The sequence below is a fragment of the Petaurus breviceps genome, unplaced genomic scaffold (assembly GCF_028583685.1).
Source record: "Petaurus breviceps papuanus isolate PSGF00001 unplaced genomic scaffold, PetGlider_PUasm1.0 90977, whole genome shotgun sequence".
Taxonomy (NCBI): Eukaryota; Metazoa; Chordata; class Mammalia; order Diprotodontia; family Petauridae; genus Petaurus; species Petaurus breviceps.
In genome coordinates, this window is record NW_027187391.1 from 22,378,942 (window position 1) to 22,397,811 (window position 18,870).

Sequence of the window (18,870 nt, forward strand, 5' to 3'; positions counted from 1 at the left end):
CAAAGAAATGGGTTGAGGTGGTTGGAATAAAACAAATTCAGGAGCAATACGTTTTCAAAATGAAATAGTCTTACAATCTAACTTGCACTATTCACCAAGAACCATCCATGTAGAATAGCATCGTGTCAAATTAAAAGAAAAATCCTTCCTAACAAGTAAAGCAAGATATTAAGACACTAAAGTGTTAACGGCTAAATGTTTATGTTCCTTTTCTCCCCTCTTGTCTTTAGAAAAAGTTAACAATTTCCTGGAAACACAGACTGTATCCAAAACTTGACCTTGGAAATTTTCCCTGACAATGAATTACACGCTCTGTGTAAACAGTTTCCTTATGAACTGCCTGCTTCTAATTCAATCAACCCAATGGGAAACATGAGCAATAAACAAAATTAAGAGTTCATGCAAGAGTCTCATCATTCTAACTGGCAATCAGTAATAATTTTCTAAAAAGACACCAATAGTTTTTCCATGGGAAATAGTTTTAGAAGAGAGCTAGTTTACTTTTGCTTGTTAATCATATGGTTTAGCACTGTAAAAGTTAGTACCGAGAAAACTTAAGACTGAAAGAAAATGTTTATACTCCCACTTTACAAAAGCTATTTTAAGGATTTTCAGGCAGTTCTTATGAATGGGAACATTTCCAAGAAAAACAGAATTTCATAATATTTTAGGTAGACTAGCAGTAAGGTTCATTGTCAAAAATCAATTTTCATTAAAATTCTTTTATGTACTAGTTATCAAAAATTCATAGAATTTTTTCTACTTCATCACATTCTGGTAGTATATTTAGTGTCATGTCCTAAGGTCACCCTGTTCAATTGGTAAAGGTAACAATATAGGCTAGAAAATTGATTGATCCAATTTTATTTATTTTAATATGGCAAGGATCTTTCATCAGAGAGGACAGTACTGGTAAAGAATCATCTCTACCTTGGTAAATCTCGACCTATGATTTTTTTTTCTTTCTATAATTTTCAATCTTACTTGCCTTGGATTCAGAGCGTTTAAGTGACTTGTTCATTGTCACACATTTTTTAAGTGCCAGAGATAGAATTCAAATTAAAATCTCCCTGATTCCAAGTTCAGCACTCTATACATTGTAAGATTTAGCCTTGATCTTAGTTTTTAACTTTAATTTATTTAAAACAAAAGTATTTTTTAAAGTGTTTACAATACTCAATAAAATTTAACAACTACTTATTTTTTTTTTTGGAAGGGGGAAGGTAAGGCAATTGGGGTTAAGTGACTTGCCCAAGTTCACATGGCTAGTTTTGTCACATTTGAACTCAGGTCCTCCTGATTCTAGGGCCAGTGCTCTATTTGCCACACCATCTAGCTGCCCTTACAACTACTTATTAAAAGGCCACTAAAGCCAGGCTGTTTCAAGGAACCATATCTGTATCAACAAAGCTTTCTATGATCAGGAGAACTGATACTACTTTTAGACACACAATTGAGGGTGTTGTATATTTACAGTTTTTCCACTGATTATATTTTCTTTTGTATAGGGTGTCTCAAAAGTTTTAGTTCTGTTTAAAGCTACTTAAGCTTAAAACTGTTATAATAGTACAAATGATAATTAAAATGAAAAGAAATAATATGCTGGTTAAAATACAAATTTAAAGGTACTCAAGAAGCAATATTTAAGATTTCTTGAAGAGGGAAAGATTCCAAAAGAATAAAGATATCAGAAACTAATAATACATATGCTTCAGTTTTTATCTGTACAAAATCTTTGGAAAATGGCCTTTGTAGTCATCAAGAGTATCCTTAATGAAAACATGAGAAGAGAACAGGCAAACTTTCACAGATGATTTCCTCCATCAACTGCTTGAGAAGAATAAAGGATCCTGCCATTTTATTGATTTCAGAAAAAGCATTTCTAAACTATGGACATCTTCTTCATCCTCCTACCGGAAGTTGGACTCCACCCTTGGGACCCTGGGCTCCAAAAGGTAAACCTTTGTCTTATCTTTTTTTTTTTTTTTGCTATTGCAAATATTTTAATAAATATTCTCTGCAAGGCATTTAAAACACCAGTTTGTGAGGATAAACTCCATTGGAGAGAGAGAGAAGACAGAACACGGGTAGCCATGGAGCTGAGGAATTTTCTTGATTTGGGGTAGGATCTGAGAGTCTACTGTTTTCTGATCAGCCTTGCGCTGCTCTGTAATCTCGTATTTCTCTTTTTCTGTGTCAAAAATCTCTCCTTCTTGGTGTCTAGATTTATGGAGCCTCTTCTTCTTGAAGTAAGCATCAGTAAGATGATTTGGAATTTTCACACCTGAAAGGTTAACCCGGGAAGAAGTGGCAATAACAAATTTCTGATGGGTCCTTCTCAGAGGAACATGGTTGATGGTCAGAGGTCCAGTCACCAGTAGCAAGCCACTAGCCAGTTGCTTCAGGAAAACCACTTGCTTGCCCCTGTGGCGGCCAGTGACATGATCAGAACGGTACCTGGCTTGATGCTAGCTCGGAGTCTCCTCACATGCTGGCTAAAGGGCTTTTTGCCATGACTTAGCAGCTTTCTAGGCACATCTTCAGTAGGGTAATACCTAGGCATTTTGCAAATCTTTACCACTTGAGTTCCTCCATTTTAATCACCACCAACAGGCTTTGAGATAGTAGCAGGCACTTTTTCTTTCTTCTTCCTTTCAATCTGGGTTTTTGGGGCAGTGTATTTCCTTGTACAGGGCTCTCTGGGAATACACTGCAGACCTGGAGTATCTACCAATCCCTCAGGCCAGGACTGGGTTCCGACTGCAATGCTTGCGAGCCTTTTTGACCTTTTCAGCTACATCTTCCTTTTTGCTCTTTTTTTTTTCCTTTTTGACCTTCTTTCCCTTGGGTGGCTTTTTGTCCGCCATCTTGAGAGATGGGAAAACCTTTGTCTTATCTTGCCAGATTACCATGTATTTCCCGGCCATTACCAAACCTTGCTGCCTCCTTTATGCTCACTCCCCTTTCCAAATCTATGTGTAGTTTTCCAGCATTGTGGTTTAAGTTTGAAGGCAGACATTATCTATGAAATGCTAGTATTTATACCCCCACTATATAGAACCATGCATGACAAACTGTAAGCATTTAAATGCTTTTATAGTTTTTCATTTATTCAAACCTAATGCAACTTTAAAGGCTCTTTTTGAAAAGGTGTTTTCATGTGTGTTAAAATTATATAATTCTGGCATATATGACTAAGGAAATATATTTTTCAATTTTTCACTCAATATTGCCATCTAGCAAGGTATAAAATGTTCCTCAGTGTTATATATTATTATATCCAGTATAGAGTTCAAACAAGAGAACAATTTTCTCTTGATAGCAAGCTTCTCCAATTGCTCCTATTCATGGATGACATTATACTAATTTCATTGAGCCTTATAACACTATAAAGTTTCTCTAGTGAAATCTACAATAATAGAAAAAATATACTAAACATTTTCATTGAAAATATAAGATGAAAAATGTTTATTACCCAGACTATGAAATATAGATAGAAAAACAACTTCTTGAGTTAGTCCATCAAAATACAGGGTATCTCAAAAGTCTTTAAACTTTAATAACTTAAAATGACACTAAGCCTTTTAGGTTCCTTTGTATCTATCTTGGATACTGTGCTGTAGATAGACAGGGACTTGGGTTCATAACTGAATAGTATGAATTTGGGCTGGATTGCTTTTGCGAAAATAATCTGTGTTTCCCAAATTGCTTGCTGTAGCAAAGTCTTTTTAACACTAATATTTTCACATTGTTGCTATATAGATTTTAATTATAGAATACCATGATCCAAGGAGAATAAAAATTATAAAAGTAATCAATGGAGATTTATGGTGGGAGGAAACTGGAGAGTATTAACAAATGACTACTGTGTATGAGAAGTGGTATAAAAGAAAAAAAGGATATGTATGACTTGAAAGGGGGTGGGGTTAATCATGTATGTAGAATTAAGACTAAAAATTAATGGACAGCCCACAGATATAATTAAAGAAGAAAAAAAAATTGCAGAGTACAGCTTTCATTCCATGGGTTAGATCTTCTGTGGACAATTTACAGAAAAATACAGATAAGGATTATCAAGGATGAGAAGGCATGAAGGAGTTAAAATCTGTATAGGTGAAAGAAATACATTTTTAAAATCACATATTTTTTATTTCATCAGAGTAGAAAATTTCTATTAAATCCTTTGAGAGCAGGAACTGTATCATTTCATCTTTATCTCCCATAATGATAGATCTGAAGGTTTAGTAGCTATGGGCTGAGTAGAAAGTGGGGTCTCAGGTAGCTTCTCAAGAAATGAACAATTGTATCTTCTCCTCTCTCCCTCCCTCACCTAACAGAAACTGTTGGAAGTGCGATTAAGCTGGTCCTCATAGTGAGAATGCTGAAAACTTAGTTACCATGAATATATGGAGTACATGCACTGTGTATTACTTTAGCATGATCTCTGAAGAGGTAGTTAGTATAAACTCGAAGTTGCCAGGACACTCTGATTGAATGTGATTAATTGTGGATGAGCTGGCAAATTTAAGTATGTGTTCACCTTTTGCACATCCCAGATGATTAGATATACTATATGTGAACAGGTAGCAACCAATGCAGATTCCAGTACAGTGGGAGCACAAATCAAGTCAAATCAAAAGTGGGTAGGTGGTTTTACAGATAGAGTGCAAGATTTGGAGTCAGGACTAAACTTAGACACTTAAAAGTTGTGTGATCCTAGGTAAGTCACTTCACTTATCTCAGCCTCAGTTTTATCAGCTGTAAAATGAGGAAAATAATAACATCCACCTCACAGGGTTGTTGTGAGGATCAAACCAGATAACATAGGTAAACTGTTCTGCAAACTATCAAGCACTATATAAATGCAATTATCATTTTTTTGTTATTGATAACAACAACAACAACAATAAGCTCCTACTATGAGTCAGTTACTGTGCTAAATGCTGGTAATATAAAGAAAGGCAAAAGTCAGTCCCTGCTCTCAAGGACAGTTGCATGCTGAATCTTGCTTTGCAGAAGTATGGGGGATAAGTCTTGGGGACGAGTATGCATCAGGACTGTTCCAGAGACAATTGAGCCCTACATGTGTAGCAGCTGAATTAAGAGAGAGCTGTGGCCAAGAGCCAGTCCTCACAAGGGCAATACTGGGGCTATGGTAACAAAACCCATATAGAGAAAATATCCGAGTTGTCTCAGTTCTCAATCTTCAGTAGTTAGCTGAGGGGGAAGGGAAGGGAGAAGGGGAAGGGGAAGGTCATGGATAAGCTCTTTAAGAATAAGAACTGTTTCATTCTTCGCATTCATATCCAGGGTGCTTAGCATAGTGTCTGACACTAGTAAATAAATGCTTGTTGAATGGGAATAAGCTGACAAGATTCAGGAAGCAGATGAGGAACCAGATTTAGGAACTAATGAAAGAACCGTGCATTTATGTGTCTATCATGACATTCAACACCTAAGCATGTACTTTGTATCTACTAAGTGATTAAGGTTTTCCAAAAATAACTGAATTATGATGAATGGTAATAAGAGTCTCATTAACACCGAACTATATATAGATACTGAATTAAATTAGTGTGCCGCTTTGCTTCTCTTCAGCTTTTAAAATGGATGAGACAAATTGATTAATGGAAAAATGGTTGACAAGTCTTAACAATTTATGAAAAATTTAAAGGAGAGTTGATCAGGAATGGTTATGGTTTGGTGATACAAACCCTAGTAGTACCTAAGCGTCAAGTCAGATGTGAAATTAGGTAATAAATAAATCACCTGGCATTTATTAAGCAACAACTACAGTCTCTGTGCTAGAAGCAAGAGATACAAGTACAAAGAATGAAACAATCCCTATTCACAAAAGAGCTTATGTTCTAATAGAGGAGTTATGCACATGGATAATTATATAACATAAAATGAATAAACACAAAGCAGTTAAATATAAACAAGGTAGTTTGGGAAGAAGGCACTAACACTGGGGGAAGAAGGGGTCAGGAAACGCTTAAGGCAAAAGATAATGTTTAAGTTTCATCTTACAGAAAAAAAAAAGGACTGAGGTAGTAGTAAGGAAGATAGCATTCCAGGGATTTTAGATGGTCAATGCAAAGGCACAGAGATGGGAGATGAATGTCATGTGTGAGAAGCAGGAAGGAAAACCCATCTGACTGGATCCCAAAGTACAGGAAGGGGAGCAATGTCCATTGAGGCTGGAAGGATAATTTGGGGCTAGGTTATTAAGGACTTTTTTCATACTAGAGGCAACAAAATTAAATAGGCAAGACTGCAGCCCACTAAATAGTCTTCTGAGGTCTTTTATTAGCTGCTGGGGAAAGATCCACTCTTTTAACCATATGAAGTATATATACGTGTGTGTGTGTATTTTTAATTTTGCTTTTATCCTTAATGAACACCAAATAAAAGGGACATTTCTATATACACTGTATAAGAGAAGATTTTACATGAAACTTAATCCCCATAATGTAGTCTATTTTTCTTTATAAGTATATAATAAGTGTTATATGTAACTATGAAGACTGATTTGCTTTCCTGTGAAGAGGAAGGCCTTTTAGGCCTTCCTCCTGTTATCTTCTCTTTTGGAGGGGAGGGAAACCGTATCTCACTCTTCCCTCTCTCCTATATTCCTCCCAAATGAAAAACAAAAAGAAAAAAGTTCTTATAACAAACATATATGATTAAGCAAAACAATTTCCCACATTGGTCATGTCTAAAAATTCATGTCTTGTTCTACATCTTAAGTCTGACATCTCTTTGTAGGGAGGTGGGTAGCTGACTTCTTCACTGTTTCTAGAATTATGCTTGGTCATTGCATTGCTTAGAGTTATGAAGTCTTTCAAAAGTTATTTTTCTTTACAATTTTGCTGTTATTGTAGAAATTGTTCCCCTGGTTCTGCCTACTTCACTCTGCATCAGTTCATGTAAGTCTTCCCTGATTTCTTTGAAACTATTCCTTTTGTCACTTTTTTTGGTCAACAATATTTCATAACATTCATATACCATAACTGGTTTAGCCACTCCCCAACTGAGAGGTACCTCTTTAGTTTCTAGTTCTTAGCTATATTTTTTTTAAGTTGCTATAAATATTTTTGAACATATGGGCCCTTTTCCTTCTTTCTGACCTCTTTAGAGTATATGTCTAGAAGTGCTATTGCCAGGTCAAAAGACATGAATGGTTTAGTGACTTTTGGAGCATAGTTCAAAATTGCTTTCTAGAATGATTGGGCCAATTCACAGCTGAAACATAGCATTCATGTGTGTGATTCCCCAAAGTGTCTCCAACTTTCATTTTCCATTTTTGTTCATATTTTCCAATCTGACAGGTATGAGGCAGAATTCCAGAGTAGTTTTAATATGTATTTATCTAATTATTAGTTTTTTAAAGTATTTTTCCTCTAAGGTTGTTGATAGCTTGAATTTATTCCTCTGAAAGCTTCATTTTTTCTGATGATTTATTTATTGAGTAATGTATCTTGTTCAAATAAATTTGAATGAGTTCCTTATATATCTTGGATATAAGGCCTTTATCAGCGAAACTTGCTATAAAGATTTTTCCCCCATTTGTTTTTCCCCTTTAATTTAACTGAATTGATTTTGTTTGTGAAAAAAACTAATTTTAATAAAATTGTCCATTTCATTTTCTGTGATCCTCTCTATCCCTTCTTGGGCATGGACAGATAAATGTTCATATGATATCATCCCAGTGACTGTCTTTTCCATTCATTATCAGAGCACAGGCATGATGAGGAAAGAGTTATAGAAAATAACAAGATTCTGTCTTCTACATAGAGTTCTCCCCACATCAAGAAACAGACTTATATATGGGAATCACTGTTGTCTTCTTTACTAATACTACTGATCAGTAAGGGAGGAAGCAGCATAGTACAAAGGAAAAAGTACTGAGGACCTTCATTCAAATCCCACCTTGGATACTTATTACCTTTGTGTCATTGTCAAGAGGACTTTGCCTCTTTGGGCCGTAGTTTCTTCTTCTGTGAAAATTAAGAAACTGTACTAGTGTAATGGGAATGTAAATTTTTAAGATCTTCCCTGCCCCTAGGCTAAAGTGCACCTGAAGCCTGGGGTGGGAGGCTTGCTTTTCAGTAGATACTTTTTGATTGGCCAGTGGGTCCAGAAGGTTGTTACATTCTCTGAGCCAGGAGAAGGCTATATAAACCCTGATTTGAGGCTTTGTTTTGGGGCTCACTTTGAAAAGTGTTCTGTGATTTGATCAGATGAGACTCTGGGAAGCCATTGTTGAGAGCCCCCCAACTTTGAAAAACCCAGATGTTGATTTGCTATGGATGTAATGGTTGGACAGTTTGGAAACCTGTCTACTTGATCTGTTTCTCTGTCTTGATAATTCTGTCTGTATATTCTGAAGTTTGGGGTGCTGACTTTTTTCCCCTGAATTAGGTAAACGATATATGTTTGACTGATTAAAGTAAGCTTATTAACCCATTTTGAGTTGCTTTCCTTTAGCAAAGCAGATCCAAGAACCTGTGTTGGCAGCCACCCTGGGGACACTGGGGTGCTTGCTGCTACAACTAGATGGCTTCTAGGGTTCTTTCCAGTTCCCGATTCATGAGCCTATCCTAGTTGTTGACTTTCCAAGCTTTTAAAACAAGTTGATGCTTTACAATGCAAAGTTATTCTCTACAAGTCTTCCTTTCTACTACAAGACTTTGCTTTTAGATGACAGTGGAGACTATGACTAAACAAAGAATCTGACTGCTCATGCTCTGTAACCTTTGTTTGAATATTGATGGAAGCCCGTGAATGTTTATTGAGTTAAATGAGTTAGTAATTATGAAAGTACAGTAAGTTACCAGATTACAAATGGTTTGTGTTCCAAAAGTTCCTATGTTAAGTCAGTGGTTTGAAATTCTGAAAGCATTTCCCCATAAAAACTATGTTATCTATAGCAGCTACATTACCAAACTAACCTACAAATGCACATTTCACCAAAAAATGTGAATAAAGTATAGTATGATCATGAGAGGTGGTATGGTGAAGTGGATAGACAACTGGCCTCAAAGTCAGGGAGACCTGTATTGAAGTCCTGTCTCTCACACATTGTAGTTGTGCAACTTTGAGTAAATCACTTAACATCTTAGTGCCCTAGCATCTTTCCCTTAACTTTTTTCCTAAATTAAACAAACAACAAATAAAAGGAACATTTCCAGGTACATATTATAATAAAAAGAAGATTGTACACAAAAGGTTGAGTCTCTTCACAGCTTGCATTTTTTAAAAATATATAATAAATTTAACATACAATTTTCAAAATTCTGATTGTCTGGGATTCTTTCTAGCTTTTCTTCTATTCTTTTTTGTCCATTATAAAAATGTTTCATTTATCTTTTTTTCCCCCTCCTTTTCCATGCTTTTTGGGGGACTACTTATCTCTACCCTTCCTTTCCCTACCATTTCCCATTTAAACTTAAAAAAAAAATTGAAATACACAACAAATACACATAATAAAGCAAAACGAATTCCTACACTGGTCATGTCCAAAATGTATGTCTCATTCTACATCCTGAGTCCAGCTCTTCTCTCTATCAAGAGGCGGACTTTTTCACTGATCTTCTGAAATCATGGTTGATCAGTTTTGTCTTTCAAAGTTCTTTTTCTTTACAAAGCTGCTGTTACAGTATAAGTTGTTCCCCTGGTTCTGCCTAATTCATTTTGTATCTGAGTTGGCTCAGTTCTCAGTCTTCAGCAGTTTCTTTGAAACTGTCCTTTTTGTTATTTCTTATGTCTCAATAATATTCCATTGTACTCATATGATATGATTTGTTTTGCCATTCCCCAACTGATGGAAACCCCGTTAGTTTCCAGTCCTTTGAAGAAAAAAAGAGCTGCTATAAATATTTTTGCATATAATGGATCCTTTTCATCTTTCTTTGATATCCTTAGGGTCTAATTCTGGGCAACCCTCTAAGACTATAATTTAAAGAGGTGATGATGACTTGTAAGGAAAGAGGGAATTCTCTCACCTGAGATTTCCCTATACTGGTGAAATCAGAGACCTAGTCCAATCCCTATGATAGAATCAGAGACTATCAGATCCATAGAATTGTAGGTTTGTAATAATTCAACAACAACAAAATTTGTTCAATTTGTAGTAAGAAACAACTACATTGAAAAATAATTTTAAAAATGAAAGCAGCTAGCATTTATATAGCACCTGTTATAGGTCAAGCACTCTGCTAAGTGCTTTACAAATATCTCACTTGTTTCTCACAACAATCCTGAAGGGTAGGGTCTATTATTGTCCCCATTTTTCAATTGAGAACACTGAGGCAAACAAAGGCTAAAAGATTTGTCCAGGGTCACACATATAGCAAGTATGTAAGGCAAGACATGAACTCAGGTCTTCCAGACACCAAGCCCAGTGCTCTATTACACCACCTAGCTTCCTAAGGATGTTGAAGATTAAGTGACAGGAATCAGGTAGACTGTATGTAACAAGGTATTAGAACAGGACAAGGGAGAGGTGCAAATCATCCATGACAATCCATCTCTCCCTGCTACACTGAGGATTATTTCTAAACCATCATGAAGGATGAACCAGGCTTCTCCTACTATCAAATTTAAATAAAATATTGTTAATAAATTTCTTTAGGGGCTTAATTTTGGATACTGGAGTTAGTGCAAAGGAGAAGCAAAAAAGGCAAAGTATTTACTATACACAGTCATACAATGCTGACTAAAATCCATGGCACACTGGTTCGCAAAAAAACAGTGGTTACTTGGGGAAGTGGGTAGAGATGTTATAGAGTTATCTAAAGTAATTTTCAAGATTTCATTTCATAGAATGAGAAAGCCTATAGATTGCATAAGCAAACAAAAATCCCTGCAGTTGTTTCTGATCAAGATTATGGGGATAGGCAGTGTATTTGGCCAGATCTTAGAGGTTGATCTGGCTTTAATATTAACTTGGTTTCAAGGACGGTTTATCATTTATAATTCTAAGGGGAAATTGTGATTGCTTCAATTAGATAGATCTTACTCTTTGGTCTGATTTTATATTCTAGCACTCAGGTAGCCATTTCTAGAGAAGGCGTTCTGGTCTCTACTTTCAGAGAGCAGCTTTCTAGTAAGCTGGTTGTATGCAAACAATTCTTTAAGTTCATTTCAGTTTATTCCTCAGAAAGCTTTTCAATCTTGAAGCTGTCTTCTTAACTGGTTTTCATGGCTCTTACTTCCCCCCCCCCCCTTTCTTTTCTGATTTACTTCACAGTGGTAGTCAAGCTATCAATTTCCTGTTTCTTGAGATCATCTTCTTACTCACACCCATGACTTACTGTTTCATAACTTCAATAAGGGCTATTTTTATTTTGTCCTCATGTCCTAGGACCACCACTAGGGAGGTATTTGTATTGCGTTTTTTTTTTTAAAGGAAAGGTAGGTAGGCAAAATTTGACAACTTTGCTCCCCATTTTTTTTTTACTATTTTCTTACTATACTTAGTATAATATGAGCTGTTTTATAGTCAGAGTTCAAGTTTATAGTCATGATATTCAATTCAATTCAAAAAAACACATTTTCTACCAGACAAATGCAAAGTATGTGCTAGGCACTGGAGAAACACAGATGTATAAGAAGAGTCTGCCTTCTCCCTTGGGAGGAATTTCCATTTCATTCAAGGTAGTGACAGATATAATATACATAAAATACTTAAAAGCATAATACATGGTAATTTGAATAATGATCAAACACTAACACAGGGAGGGGTTAGTTCCCATAGAAAGCGGCTACAGGGCTGAGTCTTTAAGTCAGACAAGGATTCTGAGAGGGAGGACTGAGTAAGGAAATATATTCCAGACTTACAGAATGGGTTTACAGATATGAATAGAGGCAGATTAGCTATAGGCTACTTTAAGTTTCTAGTTAGAGAATAACTAACAATCTAGTTTGGCTGGAGAGTAAATAGTATAATATTAGACTGAAAAGTTAGGCTAGAGTCAGACTGTGACTTAAATCCTAGTCTGAGGAACTTGTATTTTACATTTTAGGCAATCGGGAACTATTGTAGGTTTCTGAATGAGGGAGTGACACTGTAAAGGCTGTAATGTAAGTAGATTAATTTGGCAGCTATATGGAGAATGAATTTAAGAAAGAAGAGATACTAAACAGGGAGATCATTTGGGAAACTATTACAACAAGCTAGGTGAGAAGTGACGAGGGCTGAAGTAGGGTAGTGGCTATATATATAGAAAAACATAAAGACATAAAAGAAATGCTATCAAGGTAGAATTGCTACGACTTGGCAAATGATTGATTATGGTGATTGTGGGAGAGGGAAGAGTAAAAAAATAATTCTAGGTTGCTAACTTGGGTGACTATGATCATAGAGTACCCACAAAAAGAAGTAGGCAAGTTTTTAGGGGAAAATTAGTTCTGTTTTGGACATGTTGAGCTTGACAGGAGATTTTCCTCAGGTTACTGGTAATGTGGGCGTGGGGTTCAGAAGAGACAGTAGAACTCCATATCTGTATTTGGAAGTGTCTATGTAGAGATACTTGAACCAATGGAAACAAAGGTAGAGAGGAAAGAGAACAGGGACAGGATAAAGCAATCGGAATATTCCCCTAGTAAGGAAGTTTGTTTAATTAGGTGTTTTGGAATTGCTTACTGCTGTAACTTAAGGAGTTTAATTATCATCCATCATTTCATTTCTGATTTAAAGGATACTTAAGTTAAAAATGAAATAAAAGGGAGACCCTTAAATCAAGTTTTAAAAATCTATCAAAACAATAATCTCTTTGCTTGCTCTGCATTTCACTTTTATACATATGTAAATTTAACTTCTAGCACAAGGTTCATGTCTCTCAGCCTCACTTTGTCTTTGATTATCCTAAGCTGCAGAGCGAGAAGGTATTATGACCCTCTAGTAAGCATGTCTATTGTTATGGATCATCTTAGTTATTCTGTACAATTCTATCTTCATCTCTGAAGCCTGAGATGTTCCAGGTACCATTCCTGACTTCTACTTTCTCCCAACAAATTCTTTTTCTTTCTTTCTACAATTGTATTGAATATATCTTAAGAGAAAAATCCTCTTTTTCAAAGATCAGCTTTATTTCTCTATAATCTACATTGAAGGTTTATTATTCCCAACTGTAGTTTTTTCCTTCTATTTTTATAAACTATGGTCTATCAATTTCTGACAAAAAAAAAATTTAAAAGGAAACCTCTACTTTCATTTTTATTTTCCAATGAAATTATACTCTGCTTAAATTGGAGAGAATATGACAAAATTTCAAGTCTAGATGTGAAAAAAAAGCATATGGAACAGAGGACATTTGGTATTTTTTTCAAAACATTAAAATGCAACCTAATCTAGAATGTCATCTGGAAAGAAAGTAATATGCATTTTTGTTCTATGTTCTCAGGCTGTGTTCTGAAAAACATTTAACCTTGTCAGGTAATTCTCTGATGTTTTCTACAACATGATGATACAATAAAAAAAACTGTCAAAATACATTTTAAATATGTAAATCATAATTTCAAGCTAGTAATAGAGATAATATGATTTTATGTTCCTCAAAGCAACTGTGTTGTATATCTAGCCCTTAGCACACAATACCTTGCATGTAGTATGTGATTAATAAATGCTTGCTGAACTATATATACCCCAAAGTGCATATTAGAAGTTGTCATTCCATCTACCTATGAAAATGTTCATACTGAAAGCAATAATTTTCAGTACTGTAGTTACAGCTGAACAGATTAAGCTATAGAGCAGCAGGAGCTAGGCACTTAAAACTTAAAATTCAAGGTAGGTTGCTAACTGTGGGATTCAAAAGCAATCTGCAGTTCAATTGACTATGACAGCTGCATTCTCTAAGTAACAATGATAATAGGCCTGGAAATTTTGACAAAGGCAAGAAAAAATAAGAGATGAAATCAAATGCAAGTGAGAAAAATGCTGAAGGAAACTTATTTAACTCCTCCTAGTGGGCTACCTGCTGTACTTATTACAGTTTTGAAATATGACAGACCCAGTAATAGTGGAGGACAAAGTACACTCAACCCAATTTTTTCAATCACTGAAATAATTGTGTAGAACACATGCTTACCGAGCAAAATAGCCTTGTCTCCGTTCCTTCTTCTCTTCCTTGGTGTCCATGGTACCCGGTCAAAAGTGCAAAGTGAATATTTGGGGAAGTCCTTTGTAATCAGTGCTTCATATCCCTGGAGAAATAAAAAAAAAATAACAACACAGTGGTATGAGCTCATAACTGCCAATATCAAGAACAAAGCAGTGTAAGCCCCATGACAAATACAGATAAACTTTAACCAGGAAATACAGGTTGTGTGGTACAGATACAAAATGTTAACTCCATGTAAAATGCAGATAGTATTAGGAGGAGTTAAACTATTAAGTAGAGAGGCCTATACAAACATAAATGAAAGGATTTTTCTTATGGCAAAAGAATTCTTTCAAAAATTAGTCACAATAGGGGCGGCTAGGTGGCGCAGTGAGTAAGAGTGCCGGCCCTGGAGTCAGGAGGACCCAGGATTGGGTCCGGCCTCAGATACTTAACACCCACACCAAAAAAATTGGCCGTGTAACCTTGAGCAAGTTACTTAACCCCAATTGCTTTAAAAAAAAATTAGTCACAATAACAACTGTCAATTTGTATTGATTCTTTTCAGTTTATAATTTAAACCCTATTTTTGCTACCATACTTAATGTCTATAATGATTTTTTTATCTCATAAAAAGTACAAAGAAAGAACAGTACATAAAATGATTGATAGGGATATGCTTTCCCCAGGAACCAAATAAATAAAATCAGTATTATTTTTGATCATTAGACTACCTACAAATGAAAATACCTAACATTAGTTTTTAAAACATGGTGTAGTGGGGAAAGCATTAGCTTTGGAGTTAAGAGCATGTGGGTTCAGATTCTGCCTCTTCCATTTTACTAGCTGTAGGTCCTTTGTTAAATCATTTAATTTCTTAGGTTCTCCATCTGAAAAAGGAGGGAGTTGGACTAGATGACCTCTAAGATCCCCCCTTCCAGCTATGTAGCTACAATCCTAAAATGAAAAGTAGGGACTTTAAGAAGGGATATATCCATTCTGTAAAAGACTGGTTTTTGGTTTCTGAATGATTTCATTCTTAGCATGAACCAGAATCCATTCTAAGGCATGTCTCATAAAGAAGAATTTTGAAAAGCTATCACCAGACTCTTCTTCCTGCTTTCATCTGCTTCGAAACCATCAGTGACTTCCCTGTTGCCTAATGCATCATGTATAAACATTCCTGCCTAGCATTTAAGGCCTATATGATCTGGTCCCAAATATACTACAAATTCATTCTTTAAACGCATTCAACAAGTAATCATTGAGTGGCCTGCTATGTGTAAGACATGATGCTAGGTGCCAGCATCATGAGACAAAGATTTTTAAGGCAGTACCTGACTTGAAGGAAGTTATAATCTAGTAGACTTGTATACAAAATAGCTACTAACAAGGCAGCCATATGGGTAGCACAACTAGATCTTATAAAGTAGGAGTCAAGAGGATGGAAGGATTCTATCTGGTTATGGGGATTAGGAAAGTCTTCATTAACAAATGCCATTTATTATAAAATTCTACAAACCCTTTGATCCAGCAATAGCACTAGAGGTCTGTATCCCAAAGAGATCATAAAAGGGGAAAGACCCCACATGTACAAAACTTATTCATAGCAGCTTTTTTTGTGGTGGCCAAGAATTGGAAATTGAGGGGATGCCCATCAATTGGGGAATGGCTGAACAAGTTGTGGTATATGAATGTAATGGAATACTATTGTGCTATAAGAAATGATAAGCAGGGGGACTTCAGAAAAACCTGGAAAAACTTACATGAATTGATGCTGAATGAAGAGAGCAGAACCAGGAGAATATTATACACAGTAAAAGCAACATTGCATGATGGTCAACTTTGACAGACTTAGCTCTTCTCAGCAATACAGTGATCTAAGATGACTATAAGACTCATGATGGAAAATGCTATCCACATCCAGAGAAAGAACTAAGGAGTCTGAATTCAGATAGAAGCATACTATTTTCACTCTTTTTTTTCTTTCTTGTGGTTTTCCCCTTTTGTTCTGATTCTTCTTTCACAACATGACTAATGTGGAAATATGTTTAATAAGATTGTACCTGTATAGCCTATATCAGATTTCATGCTGTCTTGGGGAGGAGTGGAGATTTGGAACTCAATCTTATAAAAGCGAATGTTGAAAACTAAAAATAAATAAATAAATAGGAAAAAAACCAAGGCACCATTTGAGTTAGTATTATAAGTATGTGGAAAGATTTGTTTAGGGAATGACAAAAATGATAGGTTTTGATAGTCTGGGCAAAGATTTCATGTAGATGAGCAGTGGGAGATATAGAAAAGTTGGGTCTAGATTGCTAATAGCAAACTAAGAAATCTGTTCATTATGTTGTGAGCAACAGAAAAACACTGAAGGCTTTTAATAAAGGGAGTAAAATGATTAAGATTAATTTGTCACGTAGGATGCAGCAGCACATATGTAAATTGTGTGTATGTGGTTTTGGAGGGGAAAGGTATGATAGTGGCATTTAATTTTTTGAAGGAGCAGTGAAGTAGATAGAGTACTATTCCTGGAGTCAGGAAGACCTAAGTCCAAATTAGCCTCAGACACTTAACTAGTTGTGTGACCCTGGATAAGTCACTTAACCCTGTTTGCCTCAGTTTCCTCATCTGTAAAATGAGCTGGAGAAGGAAATGGCAAACCACTCCAGTATCTTTGCCAAGAAAACCCCAAAAGGCCACAAAGAGTTGAATATGACTGGAAACTGCTTACTCTTGGCCCCAGAGAACAAAGCTAAGAGCAACAGATGGAAATAACAGAAAGATAAATTTTCTACCATCCTTTCCTCCTGGACACTCTCTCCTTTCTGGGTTTTTGTTATACTGCTCTCTCTCCCAGTTTCCTCTCCTATCTGTCTCAATCCTTCCTTTTCAGCCTCCTTTGCTAGTTCGTCTTCTGTATCATGACTCTTAATTGGGGGTTATGCTCCAAGGTTCTGAGCCCTTATACTCTTCTCTTTAGATGTACTATCTTTTGGTGAACTCATCAAATCCCATGGATTTAATTATAATCTCTCTCCCAGTGCCTCACAGATGTAGCCCATCCCAGTGTAAATAGGGTGTGTAGAGTGACCACTCACTGTGTAGTGTCTCACACCTTTTGCAGGGGCATGCAGACACTCATTTTATAGACTGGTTTACTCACTTGACCCTGCTCTCACATTGGCAGGTCGGGATCATCATGTGGTGACATTCTAATTCTCTAGGATCCTAGAGGTTATCCTGCTGAAGGGAAACACTCCTCCTACTCAACTAATCTAGTAGTTGAGCCTTCACCAATGCATTTCTATTTATATAAAAAGCTACTTACAATTATGACATTTTTAGATGTTAGACATAGTAATTTATTTAACAATGAGGTAAAAGAAATAATATCACAGGTACCCACATATTAAGGTAATGAGTAATAAAAACATCACAATACACACGTAAACCTGGGTCACATTATCCCATTAATGCATTCCATGTCTAAGGGGAGAGCATGCATATACTTACAGGAATCTGCTGTATACAGAACAGGAATAAGGAAATGTCAATTTAGGGTAACTCATAAATGCAGAACTGTAAACTTTGATGTCCTCTTTCTATATCAAAAACTGTCTGTATAAGTTCTTTTTCGAGAATTTTTTTAAGCAAAAGCAATTGTTTAATAAGTTGTAAAAATTCTTCCACTGAAGAACTGTGCTATACTTGACTAACACTTCACTTAGGCATGATGCCTCAGTCAAAATACTCAATTCACTGGATAACTTCTCTGATTCTTTGTTTCCAAGTAGTTCCTCTGCATAGCAGGTCTACTTAACAGCAACTGCTATACCTACCACTTCCAGCTTCAAGTTTAGCTGATACAATTCTGAAATCTGTATTTTTATCTTTCTTCTACCTTTTAAAGTTTAGCCTCCAAAGTCCTTTCTATGAATGAAACCACCTTACCTTATAGTTAGTAGCCAAATTCTCATTTTCTGACTCTATTCAGACAAATTATATTTGTCCCATAATCATGGAACATTTCAGATGTCCATATCATCCTAGTTTGTTGTGTTAAAAAAATAAGCAATAATTGTCTCAGCACTGTTTCTCTCAGAACTCTGAGCAGACCTATGCCCCAAGATAGCTTCAACACAACAAATTGCTCCATAGAAAGCACAGTACTTTATGCCAGTGTCTTCTAAGATTCACTTCTGCATTACCAATCACCTATTGGACATTTAAAACTATATATCCCCAAAATAGCTCAGCTTCCAGAGGTATAAAACAGAGAAAATTATCTTTACCCTCAAACCTACTCCTTTTTCAAACTTTATTATTTCTGGTGAAAGCAGCACCATTTTTCCAGTCTCCTACGTTGATAACTATGGGATGATGCTCAACTCTCCCTCTCTTTCACACTATATATCCAATCAGTGGCCAAATTTTGATATTTGATATAACTCTATAATCTTGCTTATACAGTTATCATCTTACTCACCCAGCTATCACCTTCGTTCACCTTTCACCTAGGTTACTGCTATGGCCTCCTAATTGATCTTCCTGCTTAAGTCTCTCCCCATTGGAGTATATCCTCCACACTGCTACCAGTGATTTTCCTTATGCACAGATATGACTACCACTCCCTGCCTCAGAAAAATGCAATAATTCCCTTTTGCCTTTAGAAGAAAATATAAACACCTTTGTTAAAAAACCCTTCACAATCTTACCCCAGCATATCTTTCTAGCCTCGTCATACATTACTCCCTTT

At 35.9% G+C, this 18,870-nt stretch overlaps 1 protein-coding gene and 1 pseudogene across 2 annotated transcripts in view; both read right to left on the bottom strand.

Moving 5' to 3' along the window:
* Nucleotides 1-18,870, bottom strand: part of NCOA7 (nuclear receptor coactivator 7) — a 220,889-nt gene that overhangs the window by 160,163 nt on the left and 41,856 nt on the right. For both annotated transcript variants that reach the window (XM_069077464.1, XM_069077467.1), the window contains exon 2: nucleotides 14,097-14,211. In XM_069077464.1, coding sequence (XP_068933565.1) covers nucleotides 14,097-14,146 — 50 coding nt within the window. In that variant the 5' untranslated portion in view covers nucleotides 14,147-14,211. The remainder of the gene's footprint in view (nucleotides 1-14,096; nucleotides 14,212-18,870) is intronic.
* On the bottom strand, nucleotides 1,198-6,178 carry LOC138153354 (large ribosomal subunit protein eL6 pseudogene; annotated as a pseudogene).